Source organism: Sturnira hondurensis, unplaced genomic scaffold (genome assembly GCF_014824575.4).
Source record: "Sturnira hondurensis isolate 20B ecotype Veracruz unplaced genomic scaffold, ASM1482457v3 Scaffold0014384, whole genome shotgun sequence".
NCBI lineage: Eukaryota > Metazoa > Chordata > Mammalia > Chiroptera > Phyllostomidae > Sturnira > Sturnira hondurensis.
Window position 1 is genome coordinate 37,903,604 of NW_028087015.1, and position 26,520 is coordinate 37,930,123.

General features: G+C 40.3%; 1 protein-coding gene across 4 annotated transcripts in view; it reads right to left on the reverse strand.

Annotated features, from left to right (window-relative positions):
- NADK2 (NAD kinase 2, mitochondrial) overlaps positions 1-26,520 on the reverse strand; it is a 42,716-nt gene that overhangs the window by 4,730 nt on the left and 11,466 nt on the right. For 2 of the 4 annotated variants that reach the window (XM_037063183.1, XM_037063184.1), the window contains exons 3-9: positions 26,173-26,261; positions 24,154-24,235; positions 18,137-18,220; positions 16,708-16,844; positions 11,739-11,817; positions 9,006-9,071; positions 7,614-7,709 (exon numbers count right to left, since the gene is read on the reverse strand). In XM_037063183.1, coding sequence (XP_036919078.1) covers positions 7,614-7,709; positions 9,006-9,071; positions 11,739-11,817; positions 16,708-16,844; positions 18,137-18,220; positions 24,154-24,235; positions 26,173-26,261 — 633 coding nt within the window. The remainder of the gene's footprint in view (positions 1-7,613; positions 7,710-9,005; positions 9,072-11,738; positions 11,818-16,707; positions 16,845-18,136; positions 18,221-24,153; positions 24,236-26,172; positions 26,262-26,520) is intronic. The other 2 variants (XM_037063186.1, XM_037063187.1) reach the window with 1 other exon arrangement.

The following is a 26,520-nucleotide window of genomic DNA, read 5'->3' on the forward strand; positions in this document are numbered from 1 at the left end:
TGAGCCCTTAGCCCCTATACCCCTTGTTAAGTGGCCCCAGGGCAAGCACTAGGAACAGCAAGCCTAGATTCACAGCTTGGCTTCACAGGGGAATCTCCAAGCCTACCACACGTAGCAGCCATCTCAGATTGCCTTATAGCTCAGGCAGGGTGGCCGTCTGCACCACCTAGGAAATCCCAATGCCTGTGCCCCCAGGGGAGAGCTACAAACCACATCGGAGCACCACCACCACCCTGCCCCTGCACAGCTGATCCTCCACAGAGGGCAGAGGTTGGTGGTGAGTGGTCACAGCCAGTCCTTGCAGCTGACCCACCTGGGTAAATCCCTCCCATTGATCTGCCAACAGAAACCAGAAACCAAAGCTCAACTACAAGAGGAGGGTGTACTCAGCCCACATGAAGGGTGCACCTCAAGTACCCAGCTTGGGTGATAGGGGAGGCTGTGCCACTTGACCGTACAGGACACCTACTACATTAGGCCACACTACCAAGATAATGGAGTCAAAGCAGCTCTACCTAATACATAGAAACAAACACAGAGAAGTTGCCAAAACAAGGAACAAAGAAACATAGCCCAAATGATAGAACAGAGAACAAACTCCAGAAAAAGAGCTAAATGAAATGGAGATAAGCAATCTATCAGATGCAGAGTTCAAAACACTAGTTATAAGGATGCTCAAGGAACTTACTGAGGACCTCAATAGCATAAAAAAGATCTAGGCAGAAACAAAGGATACATTAATTAAAATAAAGTACCATTTACAGGGAAACAACAGTAGAGTGAATAAAGCTGAGAATGGAATCAATTATTTGAAACACAGTGAAGCAAAAATCAACCAATCAGAACAAGAAGAAGAAAAAAGAATCCAAAGAAATGAAGACAGTGTAAGCAGCCTGTGGGACAACTTTAAGGATTCCAACATTCACATCATAGGGGTACCAAAAGAAGAGAAAGAGCAATGAATTGGAAATCTATTTGAAAAAATAATGAAAGAGAACCTCCCTAATTTGGTGAAGGAAATAGACATGCAAACCCAGGAAGCACAGGGAGGCTCAAACCAGATGGATTTGCAAAGAGGCCCACTCCAAACACATAATCAAAATGCCAAAGGTTAAAGATAGACAATCTTAAAAGCAGCAGAGAAAAGCAGCAAGTTACTTACAGGAGAATTCCCATAAGGCCATCAGCTGATTTCTCAAAAGAAACTTTGCAAGGTAGAAGGGATTGGCAAGAAATATTCAAAGTCATGAAAAGCAGGGACCTATAGCCAAGACTGCTCTACCAGCAAAGCTTTCATTTAGAACCGAAGGGCAGAGAAAGAGCTTCCTACGTAAGAAAAAACTACTAAAGGAGTTCATGATCACCAAACCATTATTATATGAAATTTTAAAGGGACTTATTTAAGAAAAAGGAGATCAAAACTATGAACAATAAAATGGCAATAAATCCTTATATATCATCAACTGAATATAAAAAACTAACCAAACAAGAACAGAGACAGAATCATGGCTACAGAGAGCACTGAGATAGGAGGGGTGTGGAGGAATGGCTGAAAAGGTGAGGGGACAAAGACATACGAATAGGTAGTTACAGAACAGCAATGGGATATAAAGTACAGTATAGGAAATGGAGTAGCCAAAGACTTCTAAGTATGACCCATGGACATGAACAATGGTGTGGGGATTGCCTAGGGGAGTGGGGAGGAATGGGCAGAGGTGGAGTAAAGGGGGAAAAATCAGGACAACTGTAAGAGCATAATCAATAAAATATAATTTCAAAAATGAACATATTCTTCAATCTAGTAATTTATCCTAAAATATACTTGCATATATAATACACAAAGATATACACAAGGATATTTACTGAAGTATTGTTTATAATAGCAAAACTCAAATATATGTAGCAACAGGAAGCTGGTTAAGTAGATTATGGCAACTCAGCAGAGTACTACATATATATTAAAGAAAATAAAATAGAACTAACTACATGTACTGATTTACAGAGACAACCAAGATCTTAGATTAAAAAAACAAAGATATTATATGGTGTATATGTTACTTGTTTTATTTATACAAAAAAAACAATTATACATATATATAGTGACTATGTCTGGAAATCAGTACCAGAGATATGAGATTAAAGAGAGACTAGCTTTTCACTGTATAACCTTTTGTACTATTTAACATATTTTAACATGTGTATTTCTTTAAATCATAAAATAGCTTTCTTAAAGGTGAGAAATACTTTGCCAGTATAATGCCTTACTTAGCCACTTAAAAAATACGTTAACACAAACATGAATAACTTTTAACAGTTGCTCCATCCCAGAGTCTATGAAGATGCTTAAGGAAAGGTGGGGTTTTGTTAATCTTCTAGGAAACAGAACTATTCTGCTGCCCCACGCCCCTCTCACCCGGCATCCGCAGTCAGTGCTGATGAAAAGGAGCAACCCGCTGAGTCCCACAGCTCGACCCTCATTCAGTGACTCTTGCCTCTTTCTAGGAAGCGGGGTGGGTAATAAACACTTCATATACCTTTACAACCCTATGTTCTTCACATTTGGAGAAATGTGAAAATACTGTGAACATTCTCTTCAGAAAAATGCAGATTTTTTTACATTACCAAATTTTTACATTAAGAACGTGGAGTTATTCACAAACCAAATCTCTCCGCTACAAAAATCTAAAATCTGGCCCTTCTTACTCGTATTGTTCACCATTCTGCCCCCTAATTTCACATTCTGATCACGCCAAGCTCATTCTGGCCTACGTACCTTTTCTCTTACTATTTGGTAAGAAAGCCAAATAGTTTAAGTGTCCTGAGTTTCTTATTGTTTAGTATAAAGTTTTCAATGTCACACACTATGAGACATAAAGCACTTTGGTCACTACCCGGCTCATGGCAAAAATGCAACACAAAATGAAAATGTCAAATGTGAGGGAAATGTGTAGGTCATATTCTAATTCCTGTGAATATCTACCTTATTGGAAGATACTGTTTTAAAATTCTATTTTAAATCTAAAAGTCACATAAGCATGAAGTATGTTCACTACAATTAAAATACATAAAGGACAAAAGATTTTAGGAACTATTAATGTGGTCAAGATTTAACTTAAGAAAACAAAGGGCTGAGGAGACTTGCTGTAACATTCCTACATTTATTAGGAATATCACAAACCGACCCAAACCAAGTCCTCTGAATGGTAATTAAATCAAGACGAATGTCCTGTGGTTAGAACTTGGGTCTCAGCCACTTCACATCAAGGACAGACTGTGTGAGTAACATAGAACATTTTTTTCCATAACCTTCACCATTCTAGGAGTTCCCATGTGAAATCATATGTACCTTGTGCTAAAGACAACCAAAGTGAAAAACAAACTGAGTCCACACCATCATCAGCTGGTAAAACTTTGTTCACTTAAAAACACCTCCTCACCCTTATTTAAGTCTGCCAGGAGAGAATGTATGAAGGAGGTCTTGGGGGGTGGGCTGGGATAAGAGTAAAAGGCAGAAAACTGTACTTGAACAACAATTAAAATTGAAAAGAAAAAAGATGTACAGAGGAGGACTGGGGACAGTCTTGAGAACAGAAACAGACACGGAAACATCTGTGACCTCCCAGTGTACGCAGCAAATCAGGGTCCACAGTGGCAAGGGGACCGAGATGACGCCACGGCGATTCAGAGACAGCTGCTCTACACCACCACCCCTAACCCTGTGTCCTGGGGAAGAAGTTTTGGAAATGCACAGATGGGAGACGTGGACAGCACTCCTCAGCCTGCTCCCACACCTCCCGCCATGACCTGCCTGCCTCCCCGGCCCCTGTGACTTGATGTGAATGAGCACAGCGACCTCAGGAGCTACAGTTAAAAGATGGCAGAGCTGCAGGATGGAAGGAGTCTGGCTCCCCGACTCACGACTTGGAGGACAGCCACCTGCCCATTAGGAACGCCCACTCAGACTTTACAAGTAATAAACTTCTGCTGTGTTAAGCCACTGAGAGTGGAGGTCACAACTAGCTTACCGTAAGTTATTATACATTTCCACATTTAATATTCAAAGCAAGGGCTGAGAAGGTCACACAGCAAAACAAACTTTTATCTATCTGCATCAAGAATGAAAAGAAGAACAGTAAAGGAAACAGGCTATCCTATTATTTTTTCCCAGTGATTTCTCAGTGGTATCCAGTTTAGTTAAACCTAGAATTTAAATCCTGCCTTCACCGTTTATCAGCCACATGACGTGGGGCAGTCAGTTAACTTCTGAGACTCTTTACTAATCTAGTCTCCTAGTTCCAGAGTATTTGGGAGTTTAAATAATATACTTAGCTCAGGACAAAGAAAATGCTCAGAAATGGTGGAGTGAGGCAATAAAATGATTAGCATATAGAAATGTACAGCTTTCTCTTAGCCCTTAGGATTCTTTTCTCTCCCTCCATTTTCTGAAGAGAAAAAGGACCAAAGATGAATGCCAAGTGCAGTCAGCAGTGGGAGGGCGAGGGTGGAACACAGTGGAAGTAATAAGCTAGACGCACAGGGCTGAGGAAGTGAAGACACTGAGTAACCAAGGTGGCAGGGAGAGATTCCCGTTAGAGAAGTTCTATACCAGAGCACAGGAAACAACAGGAGACTTCACTAAGCCACACGGAAAAGACCAAACTTCTAAGCTGAGCCACACTTCTCCAAAGGCACCATCAACAGAGGACTTGACTTTCAGGTGTGCGGGGGCGGGGTTTTGTGGGGGCAGGGTGGGGGGCACTTTACAACTTAATGGCTCTTATTCTTCATGCTCATCTCACTGCTCAAAGGCTGAAAACGAAAACTGTCAAAATCATACACACACACAAAGCAGAAGTCAAAGCCCCCTGCCTCTGCACACATAAGCATATTTCTCCAAGACTGGTTGATTTACCTGCACAGTTCTTCAGCACAAGCTAGTGACTCACCTTTCAACTGTGCGACCTCCGTTTAAAGCTGGCAATGAAAAGGCATTGGTTTTACAGTCTCGCACACCCATGCCTGTGTCCAGATTACGACGCTTGCGTGACCTCAGCCTAATTATTTGTCCTAAGCCTCAGTTTCTCCCTTTACAAAACAGGGGTACTGCCACTTTCTTGCAGAATTTCTGTAAGGACTACCGTCCACGTATGAAAAGTACCCAGCACAGTGTACTCAAAGTGGCAGGGGCAAATAACTGAGCGTTTGCATTATTACTACAAAACACAACAGAACCACATTAGTTCAGAGGCTCAAGTAATCTTACTTATCCCTTCCGTTTCCCTTGTTCCGAAGAAAACCTGTACGAGGTGACAGATTAGTCAGTGTTTTAGCCAGGCCCCTTAACTCCCAGGCCAGTTCTTTTCAATGATACCATTCTGCCCATTTCCGAAGGATGAGAATACCAGGAGATGAAAAGGGGAAGGGTGCGGACAACCGTTTCTAATTCTCAATCCCGTTTCCAACAAGTAACACATCATGCTGAGCAGAAAGTACAATGTTATGATAAATTAAAGCTGCTAATTTTAATGTGTTCAATTTATAAGATGGTTATAAAAAACTTTTATAGCAGCCTATATGATTAAATTTATCATTTCAAATAATTATTAGAAAAATCACTTTAGAAATGTAGTTCTCCTCACTGGCCCTCAGGAAAATAAGATATTAACCAATCTTTTTAAAGGATACTTCTCATTTTCTTGCAAAGGTTCATTTACTTGGCTAAGGCTAGGACTGTTTTTTAAAGATGTTAAGTTACTAAATACTTATGCATGAAGCGGTATGTCTGAAAACTACTTCAAAGTAATATGGGATGAAAGGAGCTATAGGGAAACACAAAAAACAAGACTGGACATGCATTGATAACTACTGAATCTGGCTAATGAGTACACAGGCTTCTTGTATATATTTAAAATTTTGCACACTAAAAACTTTTAAAAAGTAATGCTAAAAGTGTGAAATAAAATTCCATTTCAAACTATTCAAACTTAAGATCACAATTTGATAAGCTCTATTTGTGAAGTTGTTTATTCAAAGAATATCTGCATGAATATGGTATTATGCTATGCAAGCAAAAATTTAAGCAGGAAAAAAAGACAACCACTAGTCACTATCCTAAATGCCTCAAGTTGCTCAAACTTGTATATTAGCTTTTTAGATAACTAGTAATGACGTGCCATGGAAAAAGCGCTGGAATTAATTATGCTTATGAAAGGAACCAGGTCTTTTTTAAAGTTCTTCTACAGAGAAGGACATCGGAAGACTGGACTTTTCAGCCAGTGGACAGAAAATGGAGTGTGTCCAAGTACCCAATGCAGAAAGAAGATGCATTGAGTAAAAACAAAAAGCCCAGAGAGAACATGACTTGTGCTGAGAATTGCAAGTAGCCCGCAGTGTGTCCAGAGCGCTGACTGGTGGGTAGGGGCGGAGCAAGAACAGGCTGGAAAGTACCTTGGTCCTAGTGAAAGGACCTAAGTCATCTGAACAGAGTTAGGAGTCAGTGAAAGTTTTAAAGCACAGAAGGGGTGGAATCATATTTTATCTACCTTGTAGAAATATTAGTCTGTTCTGGTATGGATGACAGCCCACAGAACAAAAAATATTCACTAAAAAGATAGGGGCCTGGGCCAAAGAAACAGCAGGAAGAACTGAAAGGGGGGGGCAAGCACTTCAGAAATGCCACTGACTGGATTTAGAGCCTGGAGCATGGAGAGGGGAGAACAGGGAGACTCAAATGTACCAGCAAGGTTTGAAAGAAAAATGTTTTTCTCTAGAGCACGAACTCGGCATAAACAGTGAAACTATTAAGCAATTCAAGGAACACAGGCAGAAAAACCAAAGTCAATACATTGTTTTTTTTAAGATTTTATTTATTTATTTTTAGAGAGAGGAAGGGAGGGAGAGAGGGAGAGAATCATAAATGCGTGGTTGCCTCTAGCATGCCCCCTACTAGGGACTTGGTCTGCAACCCAGGCATGTGCCCTACACTGGGAATCGAACCAGCAGCCCTTTGGTTCACAGGCCGACCCTCAATCCATTGAGCCACACCAGCAAGGGCATACAGTTTTAAATGCACTAAATTTGAAAAGCTATGACTATTTTACTACTAGGTAATTTGAGAATATGTTTTGTATCCAGGAGAGAAGACTGCTACAGACAGAAGCCTGGGAGGCATCCCCACGTGTGCTGGGAAGCAATACCCAGAAAGAGGTTACAGGGTTAACTCTGGTTAGACCTTTAACAACAGACAAACCTCTATCAGGTGGTTTTGTATTGTACATTGTTTTCATTTATTATTATTTAAAATACCCTCCATTTTGAAAATATGTAGTACCAAAAAACATTTCTCATTTTCTTTTTTCTGTTTACAAATCGAGTGAGGTAGGCTAAATCATGACCAAACGAGGACCACAGCTAGGCTGCAGCTTCCGTCTAAGAAGTCAAGGCAAGGCTTCCGGACCCAACGCAAGAGTGCAGCAGAAACTCGGCCAACCACCACACACCCAGCTCCCTCCAGTGCACCAGTGGCCTTCCACGGGCCAGTATTCGGTAACGAGGAAGTCAAGTTGCTTAAAATGTTTCACAGAGGTTGATAAGCAACACCCCAAGTTACTCACCAGGCCTTTGATCCTGTTCCAGTACACAAATTGAGCCCTGAGCTCTTCTGTTTTTCCCACGGACCATCATCAACTGAAATCTCATAGTACGAAGCCCTATGAATTGAGAATATAAAACTGGATTTGCTGAACTTAAGGCTCACAGTAAACAAGACAAACACAGTCCTTTTCAGAACTGATGAAATCCAAGTAGGCCAGCCTGACTTAGACATACCTTAGTAGGCACACATATGATGCTAATTCTAGTATTAAGTGGAAAAGTTACAAAAAATTCTACATGTCTGCATCCCTCTCTCATCTATATGTTCCTTTCTATCAATACTTTAACATTTCAAACCGGGGCTTCTTCTAAATTTTTACCTAGCACTGCCGCGGCTGCTTTTACGGCCTCCAACATATATAGAGCCTTATTTACAGAATTCAAAAAGAGAACACCATTCTTCAGTGAGCTTCTTGGTAGCCAGTCCTTGATATATTTAAGTCTACATATGATCCTTCAAGTTACCAAGAGTTTCTGCTAAATTTTCAGTGAGTTACATATTATTGTGCCTTTTGAATTGTAGTAAGCTAATAAGTTCTAAAGAAAAATCTCAACCAGTACTGAACTAGTGGGCAAAACTAGAGATGAAACTAAAATGGTAATTTCTTTAAGGATTTATGTTTCTTAGAGTATTTCATAAAATGAAATCAAATGGGTTTTCTAACACCAGCAAAAATAATACTACTTTCATTGCATGAAAGAATAAATGATTTGCAACTACTCAAAGAACGTTTTAAACCTGTAAGAGCCAATTTTGTAAGTTGTATCTTAGAATAATGGTGTCACTCTTCAATATTGGGTTATTTTTCTCTAGTAAATAAAAAAGCTAAAATAAGCCCTTAATAAAATATGGCTTTTCAAAACAATGAGTTGAGACATATTTGCAAACATTAACACTCAATGGACAATTTAACTCTTACTCTAACCCTTTCAATTTCTTCTCCAAGCTCTGACTCTGTGAAGGTTTTACACAATACAACTTCTTTTCCTTTTTTCTCTAAACTCAGCATTCTTCATAAAAGCAAAAAGTAGCAGGCTTAATATTCACATTTTATCTATTTCATAGCTTTATCATGTCTACTTAGAAAATTAGGAATTTTAGTCACATTAGGAGCCTGTTAAATGAATAGAATGGCTGCTACTGTACCAGAATCACAAAAAAACAGAGATTAGCGGTTAGTGGTGATAAAGTAGGAGAGGTGGAGAGGAGGAGAGGTGACCGTCAGGTGAGAGATGCTGAGCCGGAAACAGTGAGCAAATTTAGTGCATTGTCTCATGCAGGTTTATCAAGATTAGTCAGCTCAGAATTTTTGTTTCTGGGGAATTATTTTTAAGGCAGCAATAAAACTCACAGTCCCTTTAGAGTGGGTATACTTCTTCTTAAATTGTCCACTGCCACAGCCCAAGAATAAGACATTCTAGGTTAGAACAAATAGGAGAAAGGGAAAAAAATTGGGCTTTTAACATGTTCTTAAATCTAAGAACATTATAAATGAGGCAGGAATGATATTGCTGCACTTGCTATTTTCCAATCAAAGCACCTAAGTTTTCAGGGTCTAGTGAAACCTAACACAGGATCTGGAACCAGGAATACTAGCTTTATGTGACAGTTCTGATGCTAATTCTATGACCTCGGCCAAGTTATCTGAACTCTCCAGGTCTCAACCTCGATTTTTTCGCCAGCTGACACAACTACCCTTCCCGGAGCTGCTGTGAGCATGGCCATGACCATGCACTCTGCACAGTGCCCGACACGCAGCAGGCATCTAGCAGTGTCCCCATGTCCTTTCTGCCTACGGGTCTGTGTCGCGGGATCTCTTTAAGTAAAAGTTCTAGCATCTTCAACAGTGAAACCTCTTCCCACAGCACCGAAGACAACCCACTGCCGTCCTTCCTTAGTGAAGATGTGAGGTGAGGCATCCAAGAATGCAAGCAGCAGCAGCGTCAGGTATTATTCAGGAGATGAACCAACCAAGTATCTACGCCACAGAGAATAAAAGCATTCAATCTAAAAACTCCTACTGGGACTTCACCGAATGCCCAAAGTGTATCAATTTATCCCAGTTTTCCCTCCTTTTATATGTTATTTAATTTCTTGGTGAGTACGAATTATAAAGCAATGGTAGCAGAAGCTCTCAGAAGTTACAACCTTTAAAATATACAAACAAAATAATATAAGCCATCAAATGGCTCTCCTAGAGTAAAAGCATAAACTCATAAAACATTTCTACCTTTGTCATCTATTTAGATGACAGTACCTATTTATTTTAATAGACTTTCTCCAATCTCATTTAAAGTTGTTACTCTCTTCTCTGTCTTATGTCTTTAGCAATAAAATCTAGATTATATTACTAATTAGTTACATTTTCTTCCTCTCTCTTCTATCACATAAATGTATCCATTATTCATTTCTATACTGCTTCAAACTTGAGATACAGCAAAAGAAAAAACTTTGTTACAACATGTCTTACTAATATATTTATACTTTATTAAGTTCTTTAAAGAATATATTTATTTCTTTGAAGAGTAATTTTATTTTTAATAATTTTTAAGTTATACATATTACCACTACCCTCCAAAAAATAAAAGGAACACAACCTTTATCTTATTCATCTTTATATTCCTAGTGACTCCCATATTACACATGGCACTGCATAATATATTTTTATTGAATAAGTTTAAATTACATTAATCAAAATAATTACAATTACTCAGAAAAAAAGTTCAAGTCATCCCATTGAACCATGCTTTTTTCTTCTCAGTACTACCTAAGTCAAGTCATTGGCTAAAATATGGACATCTTTTGAAATGAAGACAAATTTTTCTCACCATCATTAAAGTTCTTATGAAAAAGGTATGACTTACAACAAACAGAATTTTAGAATATGTAGAACTGTCCCCAGTAAACTAGGAAATCAACTACAAGGCCTTCAGGTCGCTGGGAGCAGAAACTGGGACACGACTCACTTCTAATCTCCAACCCGAAATTTACCTACACTCACAAAACGGAGCAGGCAAGTTACAAAGTGCCATTGTCAGTTACCCTTACATTATAGCCACCATGTGATAACTGGTAACAAACACAAAAAAAGCTTTGCAAAAAAAAATCTGCTGGCAATTTAAGCCTAAGTTATAGTCAACGCCCACAAAACAGATTTCATCCATAATAAAACACATGCTATAAATTTATGTATTTTTAAAATTTAATTTTAATTGTTGTTCAAATAGTTTTCTGCCTTTTACCCCCATACCAGCCCTCGCCACCTCCCTCCCATTTCCACCCCCTTGTTATTGTCCATGTGTCCCTTGTATATTTATATTCTTGATGAAGAACTTTATTAACCTTAACTTTTTACTCTTGGTTGCAAATCTTAAACTGTCAATACACTTGCCTTATTATGTCACACTAAGAAGGATGCAATCATCAGTTAGGTGTATTATTGTCAAAAGAGTTTAGTCTGAATCTAATCATGCATAGAAAAAAATCACACAAATCTAAATTAAAGGATGGATTTTTCAGCAAATGGGCTTAGGCCATTGAAAACAGTATTATCACAAATGACAAAACGGGGTGGCAGCTAAGGACCTTTCTGAATTCTGAAGAGCTGTAATGGCCAAGTACAATGCACGATCCCTAACTGGATCCTGGATCAAAACGAGCAGACAAAGAAATCAGCTTTCAAGGACCGTCAAGTCAATCAGGTAAGTTCTAATGTCTATGAGGGTTGTGTGACAACTGCAAGTGTACCACTTGTAACACCAAGTGTATCACTCCCTTCGACAAGGATGTGATCAACGGAAATGCACCTGAGCGACAGGTTACAAGTCCTGGGAACCACTGCAGTGAAGACAGGACAGCTTCATTTAGCCTGGGTTCTCACACACTCTTTGGGTCACAGAACTTTCTTTCCTCTTAACATGAACTAACATGAATGAAGGTGTCAGAAACATTTCATTAAAAATTTCACTTCTATTAGTTATACAGTGTTGATTATTCACAAATCTTAGGTTGCAAAAATTCAGTAAGTATCTAAAAAACACTAGGACATTCAACTCCAAACTGAGGATCACAGGTTTAAGTGTACCTGGATGACAAACTCTCCCCAATGAAGACTTCGTTTAGTGCTCTCACTGGCAAAAGCTGGGGTCCTGAAACCTCGGGCCCTGTGGGTAATAAAGGAAAAAAACCAAGACAGCTTTTAAATTTTAGCAGTGTTATGAGATATATTTTTGCAAAACATTAAAATATTCACATTTTTGTTGTGATAGAATCTAAACTTTATCATTAACGTGTAAGTAGTTCTTACAGAATTCATAATATAAACCTCAAATATATTCATATTCTTATATAATTTATAATATAAACCTACCATTATAGCTGTCATGAAGCTGCTGACTCTCCAAAATGATCCTTAATTCTTCTTGAAACAATTTTTCAAGAGTGATAAAAATACTTATCCATCTCATAAGATTCTTGTCACACCTAACTTGGGTTTACTGTAGAAGCTTCAGATAGAAATGGTGAAGGGCCTCCAAGGCGAGCCATTTTGGATTTCAGCAGCAAACTGCCTGCACGGCTCATGTGGGAAACCACACCCGTTATGTTGAAGGTCAGATCTGTTTTCTTAGGGAGAAAACCTCAAGAGCGGCCAGCAGCAGTGCTGGAGGAACTCAGCCACATCTCCTTTCATGACTCTTAAAAGATGTCCCCTTTTCTTTCACTCTATAAGCTGGATGTACAGGTTAATGAATCTTCCTTCGCCACTACTTAAACATCATTCTGGCCCTGGCTGGTGCGACTCAGTGGATTGAGCGCCAGCGTGCACACCAAAAGGTTGCCAGTTCGATTCCCAGTCAGGACACATGCCTGAATTGCAGGCCAGGTCCCCAGTGGGGCCACTCAAGAGGCAACCACACATTGATGTTTCTCTGCCTCTCTCCTTCCCTTCCCCTCTCTAAAAATAAATAATTAAATCTTTTTAAAAAAATTGCTCTGTGCCACAAAACCCTCCAAAGGATTCTTACTGCTTTCTGGATCAAACCTGTGATTGTCACCACAAATGATTTTTTACTTTTTATCTTTTATCAGTCTCCAACTAGAAATGCCAACCCCATCTCCTGAATGTCACCAACAGCAGGCTCACTGCACCTAAGAATCTCCCACTGGGCAAATACCATGGCACAAGTTCCCTTTTCTGTCTCCTCCACACCTCCGAAGTCAAAGCTTGAAGCCCACCCAGTTGTGGTAGGCAGCCTCTGAGACGGTGCCCAGGGACTCCGCCTCCCAGTACTCACAGTACTTAATCGTGCTAGGACTGGTCTGTGTGACTAATGGATGGCAAAAATGGTATGTCGCTTCAGAGACTCACTTAGAGAAGACACCTGGCTTCTGCCTTAGTGGCTCTCTCAGATCACTTGGTCTGGGGAAGATGTTTCACAAGCAGTCCAATGGACAGAGGCCGACATGGTGAGGAACAGAAACTTCCTGCTAATAGCCCTGTGATGATCTGGGACACAGATCTCAAGTCCCAGTCATTCTCTGATACTGCTGTCCCAGCTCACAGCTTGCCTGTCACCTCCTGAGAGACCCTAAACTATTGCTAACAAGCTATACTTGGGGGTAATAGATATCTGATACACATTAGACACTTAATATTATACACGAGTAAAACCTGCCAGCACTGCACCAATATAACCGCTGGTCTCACCTGACCTGCTGGCCTGATCATTACCTTCTTCTGTTTATACGTCTACTGAACACTAAGTACATGTATCTTATTTCCTCTGACTTATAATTGCCTAAGGGGGACCCAACATCCCTATTCTTCAAATGTACTTGAATGACAATTTGTTATTACAATGTCAAGTTCCCTTTGAGAACTTGTTATGTGAATGAATTATACAAGTATAATGAGTTAATAGTACCAGCTCAGTCTTGTAATATAGTAGAAAGAACTTGACACAAAGAGGTATATGAAGTTTGATGTGTTTAACCCAATTTGATTGCCCTTAAGATGGCAAAATCTGCTAACTTTTGAAATTTAGTTTGGTACTAGTTATACATACATTCTCATACCTGACAAATATAAACATAAAAAGCTAAAATTTATTGTTTATTTTCTACATAAGGTAATTACTAATTTGTTTTACATCTCCATACAGATTTTCTACAAATGTCCAACTAACAGTAGATACCAGATAACTACTAACCAAAAAATCTGAGTTTTCACCATCAAACTGTAACCATGTTTTTCTTTTATATGGTGATCACTTCCCTCTACAACCATTTTTCCTTATCCTAATTTTCCTTTCCATATTGCATTTTTATCTATACTCACTGATTTTCACCTGAAATCCTCTATCAAAGGAGGAGAATAAGTAAAATCATCTCAAGTCTCATTAATCATCTTAATTCTGCTCGGATGTTCTTTCCTGCTGAGCACCAAACATTACCTACTCACAAAACTGTTCCTGTGTAACTTGCTTCAACAGGACGTTAAAAAAAGGGACTCAGTTTCCCTTTGCTGCCCCCAAGCCCCTTCCCTCTGGTTACCCCCGCAGTGTTGTCTGTCCCTGCATTTCTGTTAGTTCTTCTTCATTATTCATTTGCTGCTTTCAGTTTTATAACCCACGTATGAGTGACATCACACGCTTAACTTTCTCTGTCTGACTGCTTTTGGGGTCAAATACGGGTGATAGAAGATGATCTGATTTGGGGTTGTGGGCACACAACCCAATATACAGATTATGTATCACAACAATGTACACTTGAAATCTACATAACTTTATTAACCACTGTCACCCCAAGAACTTTATTTAAAAAACAGACTTGATACCAGTTAACACTTTTCTATGCAAAATAATAGGTTACAAAATTAACTAAAATTTGCATTTTTAAAGGAGCAAATGTAGTGAAAAGGCCTGGCTCCTAAACTTCCCTTAAGGTTCTCTCCACGTCTTCACCGAGCTCCTCCACCCACAGGATAGAGAAGACCCAACAGAAGACGGCGAGGCCTTAGAAGACCAGGAGCCGCCGTCTGGGACACCTCTTAGACAGTGAGACAAGCTGAAATGAACTTCCATTATGTTAAGCCACTAAAATTCGGGGAATGTTTATCAAAACCATTCCCTTACCCAAATCAATACAACCAACCTTGAAAATAAGAAAGTTACTAGTTTAAGTGATTAGAAAATTGTTTTAAATAATAAACTAACCCTACATTCCTTTGACAGTACACAGGTAATAAAAATGAATTCTTCGTTAACTTGCATGCAAATACTACCTAGCTAAGCATCGATTACACTACATACAATGCAAATTTTTATTTGTTTAAAGTTACATCATCTGTTTTTTAACTGAAAAGTGAAAAAAAAAAAAGTTTCTCTCTGTAGTCTTGTTCTAATTTAGAAACCTAAGTAAGAGATCAGTCCTGACTGGAGTAGCTAAGTGGACTGAGCACAGGCCTGTGAACCAAAGGGTCAGTGGTTTGATTCCCAGTCAGGCACATGCCTGGGTTGCAGGCCAGGTCCCCCGTTGGGGACGCATGAGAGGCAACCACACACTGATGCTTCTCTTGCTCTTTCTCCTCCCCTTCCCCTCTCTACAAAAATAAATACATGAAATCTTTTTTAAAAAGGGGGATCAAACACGGTGATATATTTATAATTTCAAACCTACTGGTATATTCAAAAATCCCAATGGCAGCTTTGTAGGCAATGTTCCCTCCCAACCCGAAAAGAATTTAAATAGGAAGTAGGAGATATACCTTGAAATCTTCCTCAGTTTTGTCTCAGAAAATAAAGGTATAAAACAAAAGTCAAAACTAGTCCCTAGACATGGTAAATATAATTGTTAACAGTAAGTACAGCAATTTCCAGTATTAATATTCAAAAGTGGGAACTCTCCCGATGCTAGATTCTTTATCCACTAAAAACCCTACTGCGATCACAGCCACCCGACCCCGACTCTCAATTCCTCCCAGACACTTGCAGGCAAGTGTCTCGTCCCTCGCATTCCCTCCAACGTGCCTCGTGTCAGACCTGTTACCTCAATTCAAAGACTGGTACCTAAGTTTTCAGAAATGCTCTTGTATGATTTTTCTTTTAATGTTGAGCATTTTCTCTGTTCATTTTCTAAAACTACCATAAATCAAGTGTAAACACCACCTGGGTATCTACTCAATTTACATGTAATTCTGTTTCTATATATACCCTTGATTAACTTAGTTTATAACCTAAAAACAGTGAATCCAAGATAAAAGTCTGAACAATGAATCTCTGAATGCCAATCCACATCTTCCCTGTATGACTGTTGGAAAAGGGGCCAAATTCTGAACACCTGCTGAATTTCTTTTGGTGCAGGATAAAATAAAATCTCTAAGACTTTTAAATCTTACTGAATAGTTACTGCAGTCTTTCAAAATCAGTAACAGGAATTCATATACATGTAATTACTTAAACTATTTCTAAAATCTAATAATTTTTCAGCAGGGAGAGAAAGAACACCTTCCAAGCACGCCATGAACACACACACAGGTCGGGAACATGTTGACCTCCGAGGCTATAAATCACCGTGGAAAACTCTGACTCAGAGACAGAGAGCAGATATATAAAGGGAGTTTTTCCTGATAAGTTTAGCCAAGAAATGAAACACAGGAGAAGAAAATGAATCTATAATTATTATGAAATCTTCCACTTACTAATTTTACTCCTACTGCTTTCTTTTTTCCCTTATGACATTTCAAAGATTAAGGCCAAAAGTTTTTTCTTAAATATCACCTATCCCCTAGGACATTTTATTAGCCTTCCCTCATCATCTAGCTTTCAAATCCATCCTAGAAAACATTTCTTCTAGAAATGTGCTGCATTTCCTACTTCAGTGTCTAATAATAAGTTCCACACCTGCGGTAGGTCACTGTCCTTTCTTAAGTGCTGTCCATGGCACTAAAGTCCCCATGTAAGTTAATTACAAAGTATTATTTTTAGAAATGAGACATCAAAAGAACTATGAAGTTCAATATTGCCCCAAACACGTCTAACTCCCAATCCACCTACTTTCATCATGAACTCTTTCAATATTGAAGGCTCTGCTATGCTGATTCAAACTCAGCTGCTGTTCGTGAAGGTCGACAGGAATGGGGTTTATGCCAGTCCCTTCGAGGTACAGCCTGATCCTCTGCCTCCATAACCACCTTGGGAGAATGAATGAAAAGTTAAGTTATGTTAGGATAGAATAAATTAAAAATTGGACATTATAACTTTACCCTCTCTACACTTACAAAAACCTAGTTATTCTAGAACAAATTATTCCAGAAACCTAAAAAGCACAAGTTCCTGCTTAGAGACAGATTTAGAAGTTTATTTCTCTGTTCAATTAGAACAGAAATACTTAATGTAAGTCTACAAAATCTCCCGATAATCTGAATTCAAGTCATATTCTTCATCAAGGATCCAGTAAATCCAAGATGCTGAGCTAGATATAATTGTGTGGTGCTCATCAGAAAGTGTAAGATACACCAAAAAAAAAAGGGATTCTGAAATTGAAATAATATTGTGTTATGGTGGTCAGATTAGATAAAAATCCTTCACCTTAAACTTAAATGGCATTTCTGGTATAAGTAAAGAAGAAAAGAATCAGGTTTAATTGATTTCAAAACCAAAAACTGATGTATCAAAAAGCCGATGGGACAGAGCCTACCAGGTGCTTATATAAAAATACACTCCCACTTGGTAGCTACCGTCATTTGTAGAGATGCCAAACTTCTGAAATGACTAGAAGAGAGAACCATTATTAATGGTTCCAGAAGTCAAAAACATATACTACAATTATCCAAATACCCAGAGAAAAAGCTTTCTCGTGCTATAAATTCTAGTCCAAGCCAGGGAGTCAAAAGTGGTGCCACTGGGCTCTCTCTAATACCATCGGCCACCCCACCTTCACCCCTCCCTCGCCCCTCTCTTCTCGGGGCAGTCTGACCACTGAACAGATTCTGTGAAAGCAACACAGGAAACATCCATCCCAACTGCCTAAGAAACACTTAACATGCAAGACAGTGATCTACCAAGAATCTCAGCCAGGCTGCAGTAAATCTAACCCTCCGTCATTCTGGATGGGAGAAGACAAGGGTAAGAAATAGAAAATCTTAGCAAATCTGAACACTCAGTTTTAGTCAACAGTTTTAACTATCTTTCTACCAAATTGCCAGGAACACGTAACAAGGTTAAGAAAGTGGAGACACGGCCTCTATCTCCCTGAAGGAGAAAAACGTCTACTTGCAACTACTTCATAGGCCAGGTGGCATTTGTCAGGGTTTCTCAACACAGTTCAACTGGACTGGAAGAAGGTAAGTTAGGTGTGGTTGTGGCCCAGCTAACGTACTGCTTTTCATGACTACTGTTGTAACTATGGACTGAACCAAATCTTATCTAATTCAGTTTCACCGCATTTTAATGGCACACATTTATTAACAACAGTAATTCCTACCTGAACTCACCGCGATAGAACTTCTGTAAGGCCTCTGGGAAGGAATGCGTGTATCGAACAGGAAGACATAAATGACCCTCGGACCTTTATTTTAAAGGAGGATTTGGGGTGGTGTAAAGGGAAGAAGAAGAAGAAATAATTCAAAAATCACATGAAATTTCTCAAAACTTCTACTCTATACTTAATTTTTTGCCACAAAAGTGTTCTTATTTTCAACAAGGACAGGAAAAGAGCAAATACACAGTTTAAATCCAGTTTACCACCATAACACACAGTACTACTTAGTTTCCACATCACAGTGGACTGAAAGGAACGTAACGTGGCATTGACTGACTGCCCTGCAAAGCCATCTAACAGTACAGTGCTGTGTGCATCTCACCTTTAAATTACCGAACGACCAACTTTGGGCAGCCACTTCAACATCGGCTGCTCCAACTCCACGCCATAAAAAAGTCCACCAACCTCAAAGGGTTACTCTGAGGAATCAAGCTATTTTTATGTGAAAGTGTTTTGAACTATAAATCTCTTTTAAATGTCATGTAAAATATTACAAGTCATCCAAAGAAAACTCAGGAAGTTTAGCCCAATGTAATGCTTCATTTACTCAAAACTTACCAGGATAAACTTCTTCAAGGAGTTAACAGCATGATGTAGATAGAAGACAGATTTTTTTTTTCATTGCAAATTACAAAGTGCCAGGATTGCCTATGGGCAATTGCTACAGGAAGATGAGAGAATGTGGCACCTAGCTTAAGGAAAGGTGTCCGGGAAGCTCAAGGAGCATCAGTCTTGAAGGAAAGGCTGAGAATACCCTTCGCAAAAACACTCTTGGTCATGCCCATAAGTTAACTTGTAAGTGTGAAGAGCGGGAAAAGGGGTCTTCACAAAGCTGTGACTAGCCAGTATCTTCACCTGAGAGGGTCACCACTGAGGCCTAAAACTTTATGGCGTCTCCTCTGCGATGCCTTACCTAGTGCTAAGCAAATAAAAGGTATCTTAGTCACTGGACAGACGGGCCCTGAGGTCAACCGCAGGTCTAAAGCCCCCCGGAGAGTGGACAGTTAGGGCTATCAGCATCTGAAAGCCTGACCTGGCCTGGAGGGTGCACTTTCAGCGTGACTCACTCACAGGGCTGGCAAACCAGTGCGCGCTGTTGGCAAGAGGCCCCCATTCCTCTCCAGTGAGCCTCTCCACGGGGCTGCTTCGGTATCTCACACCATGGTGGCTGACTTAGCCCACACTGAGTAATCCAAGAAACTGCCATATGAAGCTGCAATATCATTTAACACCTAGCCTTGGAATCCACACACTGACACCCCATATTCTATTGGTCACACAGACCAGCCCTGTTGAATATAGAAGGGGAACCACCCAAATAGGTGCAAATACTAGGAAGCGCCTACCTTGCAGGCTGCCTACCACATGCTCTCTCTCATTCTGATTATTAAGCATTCGAATGTCACATTTACCAGGCTCAGTAGGATGAGTGCAGATTGCAGACGAGACAAACAGAAAATTACACACTTAATTTAGATGAGCCCACATAAGGATCTACTAAGAAGCAGACCCTCCAGCCCAAGTCAAGCCTCCAGATGCATGAAGTCCAAGATGGCATCTGACTACACTCATGGGAGACGCCAAACCAACGCCGCCCAGCCGAGCTGCTCCTGAATTCCTGACACAGAGAAACTGTGAGAGGTAATCGGTGATGATTACTGTTCTAAGCCTCTAAGTTTCGGTGTGATTTGTTATGCAGCATTTGATACTTTATAATACACAAGAGAAGAAATCTAAGTTGAGCATTAACTTCCGGGCTTATTTAAGGATTGTGAAAGACCACAGTGCTTAAGAAAAGAAATCAGGCAAGCTGAGTTACTCAACAAGTTAGCAGGCTTAACTCATTTCTACCTGAATGCAAGAACAGAAACCGAAGGACTTGTGAAAGCTATTATTCTTGGAAAAAATTAGAGAGGCAACACAGTCAATTTGGCATTTCAAAATCCCCACAGCTTATGAGTATTAAGTCACCTTTTTAAAGGAAAAAATATTTTAGTAAACCACGTGAAATCTCTAGAATCTCTTAAAGATATAAAAATATGCCATTAAGGAGTTCCAAAATGCATATGCATCAACAATGAGGGCACTCAAAAAGTAATACCTGAACCGATTATCTCAATTTCTTATGCTTAGGGAAGCTTAACGCAGCTGGTTGGGGGTGCGTACCCTGCTCCCTAACATCATTTAATTAATCACTTCAAATTCTTGTTTCCTACTGACTATACAGGATACTGCAACGGTGACAGAGAACTTAAAACATAAAGTCCTGACTCACGAAATTCAGTCACATGGAGGAAAGAAATCAAGCAGGGTACAACATGAGGGGACAAGAACTCTCTGCACAGGGACTTACAGTCAGAGCCCAGCCGAGGCGCCAGTCTGGAATGAGTAATAACTACTGAAGTGAGAAGTGGTATTAGGGCACTCGGGCAAAAGCACATGCAAAGGCATGAAAAGATCATGGCCCGTGGAGGACTTACTCTTTCCAGTCCTGCTATCTTCAGAACCAGCAAAGCTCCTCACCAGCAAAACCCTCCACACGTGGGCCTCCAGCCGTGGCGTCAGCACACGCTCACACACTACATTTGCACTTAAGAGCGGCCTTTGGGGCAGAGGGTGGGGGAAGGAGACGAAGGTGGTCCAAAGTACAAACTCCCAGTGCTAAGCACTGGGGACACAATGTACGACATCATGACTACAGTTCACACTGCTGGTGCTATATCTGAAAGCTACCAGGAGAGCAAATCCTAAGAGTTCTTCTAATGAGAGGAAAAAAACTTTTTTTACTTTTTTTTCTATATCTAAGAGATGACAGATTCTAACTAAACTTATTGTGGTATCCATTTCACAACATAAGTTAAGCCATTATGCTGTATACCTTAAACATATACAGTGATGTATGTTGATCATAGCTCAATAAAACTGGGAAAAATACAATTCAAAAGAAAGAACAGCCTTTAGAAAGGACTGCAGGCTGTTCCCACAGGAGCGTCAGTGCTCTCTTTTAACTGAAGACGGTACAGTATGAGGAAATGAGGTTAGCTGAAACTACAAAGCATAAAGGTAAAAGCAGATGGAGAAAGAGCATATGTACTACACTAAGAAATCTGCCATGTACCCAGAAGGTCGTGGATTTGTTATAAGATTTTACCTGAGCCCTGGCTGGTGTGGCTCAGTAGACTGAGCACCAGTCTGTGAACTAAAGGGTCACTGGTTCAGTTCCTGGTCAAGGCACATGCCTGGGGTGCAGGCTGGGTCCCCAGCAGGGGGCACATGAGAGGCAACCAACCACATAGTGATGGTCCTCTCCCCATCTGTCTCCCTCCCTTCCCCTCTCTCTAAAAAGAAATAAAATATTTTTTAAAAAAAGGTTTTACTTGAGGAGTGGACACAATCAGCCCTATACTTTGGAAAGAACAGGAAGGCACAGTGTAAAGGATGAGTTGAAAAGGGTGAGGCTGGAAGCTATTACAATAAAAGCTAACTACAAACGCCTGAGCTATGATTAGGAGCAGTGAGAACAGGGAGGATGGCAAGAGGCAGGTTCAAAGGCAGGGTCCCGAGAACTCAGTCTCAGCTCCTTAGACCAATTTGATGAGAGGTGAGGGTTGGGCAACCACAGCTTCAGCACAGGTCATGGCTCCGTTCATCCAGTGTAGAGGGGAGGGGAAGGAGATGGGTTCCTTCGTAGATGTATTACATGGGTAATGCCACTGGATATATTTAAGTAGGAACAACATAGCTAAAATAGCTAAGGAAAAAGAAAAAAAGGAGGTAAGGACACAGAATAGTCAAGGACCAGGTAATATAGTCTTATATATGTCACAGCTGAGGTAACCAACTGTCACACTTTGCCACGGACGTAGGAGTTTTAGTGAAAACCAGGAAAGTCCCTGACAAAACAAGATGAGATGGTCATCTCAGCCATAGTAAAGCATTAGATTTCCTTCTGAGTTTAGATGAAGAACCACCCTAAGATACTGAGCAGAGAAGTCACACAACAGTATCAAACTTTCATAAAATGATCACTTCGGCTACAGTGGGGAGGAGAGACTATAAATAAGGAAGGAAGCAGAATCAATGATGGATACAAAGATTTTGGACTCACCAGGATCTAAGTTAAAACCACAGATATTAATCAGTTGTTCTAAAGACAGTACAAAGGGGAGAAAAGACCCAGGAGATAATATGTGAAAACACCATCAGGTAAGCAGTGGCGAGAAAATAAGATCCTCTGAAAGAGACAGCCACAAAGAAGTAGCCATACAGGTAGAAGAAAGGAGCATTCTAAATGCCACAGAGGTGCAGATGCGACAAGGGGGCAGTTAGCACCAGAAACTTCCCAGAAATCAAGTAGGACGAGGCCTAAAATGTCCAGTGGGCTCAGTAACCAGAGCGACACCAGTGTGGCAGGCACAGGCAGAGTCAACGAGCTGGCTGGGGGCAGGTCCAGAGAAGACTGCAGACGTACAGAAAAACCTGTCAAGTAACAAAGTGGAGATACCAACCTTTGGGAGGAAAGGGAAGGAAAAGAAAATAACCAAGACAGTGACACAGGATAAAGGACTTACTGAATTTTCTTGAAAGATGTAAGTCTTAAGTTTTTAGCCTACAGGAAATCACGTGTGAAGGGAGAGAGGAGGAAAGGAAACAAATGACAGAATAAGGTTGTTTCTAAGTGTGAGAAAAGCTGCAGTTCTAATCCAGCGACTTTCACTTCCTTTGTGGGAGAAGGGTGGGTTGAAGGAAGAAGGGTAAGAAAAGCGAGGAAGAAACACAGGCGGAAGAACAACCCCCGAAGGAGCTGTCACAGGAAACGGGAAAGAGAAATGACTCGGGCCAAGAGGGAAGTTTTCTGAGCAAGTCTGGGAGTGCAGTCCTAAGTGTTAGAAACTAAATATGGCAAGTAAATTTGCGCCACCAAACTGGGCCACCAAGCCCCAGTGTTTATGGTTTTTTTCTCCCCACATGGTCTCAGCAGTGCTGAGGTAGGAATGGAAAGGACGATCAACTGATCTAGGATTAGGCAGAATGATAACAATACAAAATATTTAAGAAATCTATCAAGAAAGTAAGGAAGAATTGAGTGAAGAAAATAGAGGGGATGAACTTGGTAGAAATCGCGGAGTAGATTTAGTAGGGTTGAGGGAGTACGGGTGCTGTTACGGCAGGAGGCTGTGGTCAGAGTGGAATCAAGACTGGAGAGATGGGAAAACCCCAGATGACCATCACGCCCAGGGACAGTCATGGCCACAACACAGCCGCGGAACAGAATTAAAGTAAATGTCAGTGAAGCTAAGGAAAGAAGGAAAAAACGATGATAAAATCTGGCCTCTTCATTAAGTCAGTGCAGTCACCAGAAATCAGTGGAGGCATAACCAGGAATGCAGATGAGAGTTGTAAGAAAGAACAGAAGATGGAACACACTATTAACTCATCCCCCTCCAGCAACACCAAAGGTCACGAACACTCACCCGGGTGAGGGGTCAGGTCTACTCTGTCTCAGGTAGTACACTCCTGACCTACCTGGGAATTCAGATGTGGCACGCATCTGTCCCACATCAAAATTTTCCACCAGCAAGGCCGGTTAAACACACCTTTCTCACGCCTGAGCTAAAAACAAGAGCTACGTTCCTGAAAACAACTACATAGAAGAAAATTCCATTAGAGGAAGAGACCGATTTTATATGCCTAAATTTTGTCACTAAATGTTTTTGGAACATGGTTCTCATGTTCACAATAGCCAGGAGAGCAACAATGCTTCCAGTCAAACATCATGCACCACAGTCAACTCCTTGGAGCAACGAACCCAGCAACGACCACTGCACAGACAATTGAGAATATTAAGATTTACCATAAACAGATACTATGAAGAGCAAATCATAAATGTCTGTATGTATCACACTAAAAAAAAAGCCAAACAAACGAGTGAAAACACAACAAAACATGCTTTTCCTTACCGTTCCGGATCAGTGTTCACTCCAATAACTGGTTTAAGTCTGTCCAACACTTTACTTGCTGCCAGAAGCATTGTGCCATCACCTGAAGGACAGACAACACAACCAGACTTATTATAAAACTACATCATTTGAACACTAACACTTCTGTTTGAACAAAAAAAAATGGCCCAAATGAAAGAACACATCAAAGCTCCAGGAAAAATACAACATTTGGAAGAAGAGATAGCCAACCTATCAGATGCACAGTTCAAAACACTGGTTATCAGGATGCTCACAGAACTGGTTAAATTTGGTCATAAATTAGATGAAAAAATGAAAGCTATACTAAGTGAAATAAAGGAAAATGTACAGGGAACCAACAGTGACAGGAAAGAAACAGGGACTCAAACCAACCTTGTGGACCAGAGGAAGAAAGAAACAATCAACAAGAACAGAATAAAGAAACAAGAATTCAAAAAAAACGAGGAGAGACTTAGGAACCTCCAGGACATCTTTAAATGTTCCAACACCCAAATTATAGGGATACCAAAAGGAGAATAGGAAGAGCAACAAACTGAAAACTTCTTTGAACAAGTTGTGATTGGGGAAGGAGAACTTCCCCAATCTGGCAAAGGAAATAGACTTCCAGGAAGCTCAGAGAGTCCGAAAGAAGTTGGACCCAAGGAGGAACACACCAAGGTATATCATAATTACATTAGCCAAGATCAAAGATAAGGAGAGAATCTTAGAAGCAGCAAGAGAAAAGGAGACATTTAGCTACAAAGGAATGCTCATGAGACTGTCAGCTGATTTCTCAAAAGAGATCTTGCAGGCAAGAAGGGGCTGGAAAGAAGTGTTCAAAGTCATGAAAGGCATCCACAATTACATCCAAGATTGCTCTATCCAGCAAAGCTATCACTTAGAATGGAAGGGCAGATAAAGTGCTTCTCAGATAAGATCAAATTCAAGGAGTTCCTCATCACCAAGCCCTTATTATATTAAATGTTAAATGGACTTATCTAAGAAAAAGAAGATAAAAAATAATATGAATAGTATAGCTCAGTGGATTGAGCTCAGGCCTGCGAACCACACAATCGAGGTTCGATTCCCAGTCAGGGCACATGCCTGGGTCGCAGGCCAGTTTCCAGCAGGGGACACACAAGAGGCAACTATACATTGATATTTCTCTCCTTCTCTCCTTCCCTTCCCCTCTAAAGATAAATAAATAAAATCTTTAAAACAAACTAAGCAAACAACTAGAACAGGAACAGAATAACAGAAATGGAGATCACAAGGAGGGTTATCAGTGGTGGGGTGGGTAGGGAGAGCAGGGAAAAAGGGACAGAGAATAAGAAGTCAATAAATGGTAGGTAGAAGATAGACAAGGGGAGGTTAAGAATAGTGCAGGAAATATAGAAGCCAAGGAGCTTATACATATGACCCATGGACATGAACTAAAGGGGGGGAATGCGGGTGGGAGGGGGTGTGCAGGGTGGAGGGGAATAAAGGGGGGAAATGGGACAACTGTAATAGCATAATCAATAAAATAAATATTTTTTAAAACCCAACCCTTTGAATCATACTTGAAGTTAAATGCACAGCTTGAATAGACACACGGAAATAGACACACGGAACCTCACGGTAACATCATTCACTTAAAAAGGGAAATGTTACATATAACAGCCCTTTTTAAACTTGATTCTAGAAATCCAAAACTCCACGGCTACACCACGGGGTGCCCAGAGTGTGATATTAAGGCGCATTTCTGTAGTCCCGCTTCTTTTTTTTTTTTTTAAAGATTTTATTTATTTATCTTTAGAGGGGAAGAGAAGGAGAGAGGGAGAGAAACAACAATGTGTGGTTGCCTTTTGTGCGTCCCCTGCTGGGAACTGGCCTGCAGGGAACTGGCCTGCAATCCAGGCATGTGCCCTGACTGGGAATCGAACCGCGATCGTCTGAGTCGCAGGCCCGCGCTCAATCCACTGAGCTACACCAGCCAGGGCCTGTAGTCCCGCTTCTTTATCTCAGTACAACTATTACCTCCAGCAGCTATGACAGCATCTGCCCATCGAACCGTTTCTTCATCATATTCTCTCCTCTTCACTAGACGAACCTCGATTCCCTCATTCCTGAGATAAAACACGAAGTATAGGTCATACAGAAGTTCCACTAATAACATAAAGGAGTATGTTTTCAGAGAGGCAGATCATTACAATGGAAATATAAAATGAACAATTTTGTTTTATAAACAAATTTATGTTTGGCTTTGTAAAGTAAGCTTCATTTTATTTTAATTGCAGCAGCTGATTAACTATAAGTCAGGAAGCATATGAACTGAAAGTTTATGCTTTTTCTACTTTCTCTATTTTCTCTACTGATGTTAAAATT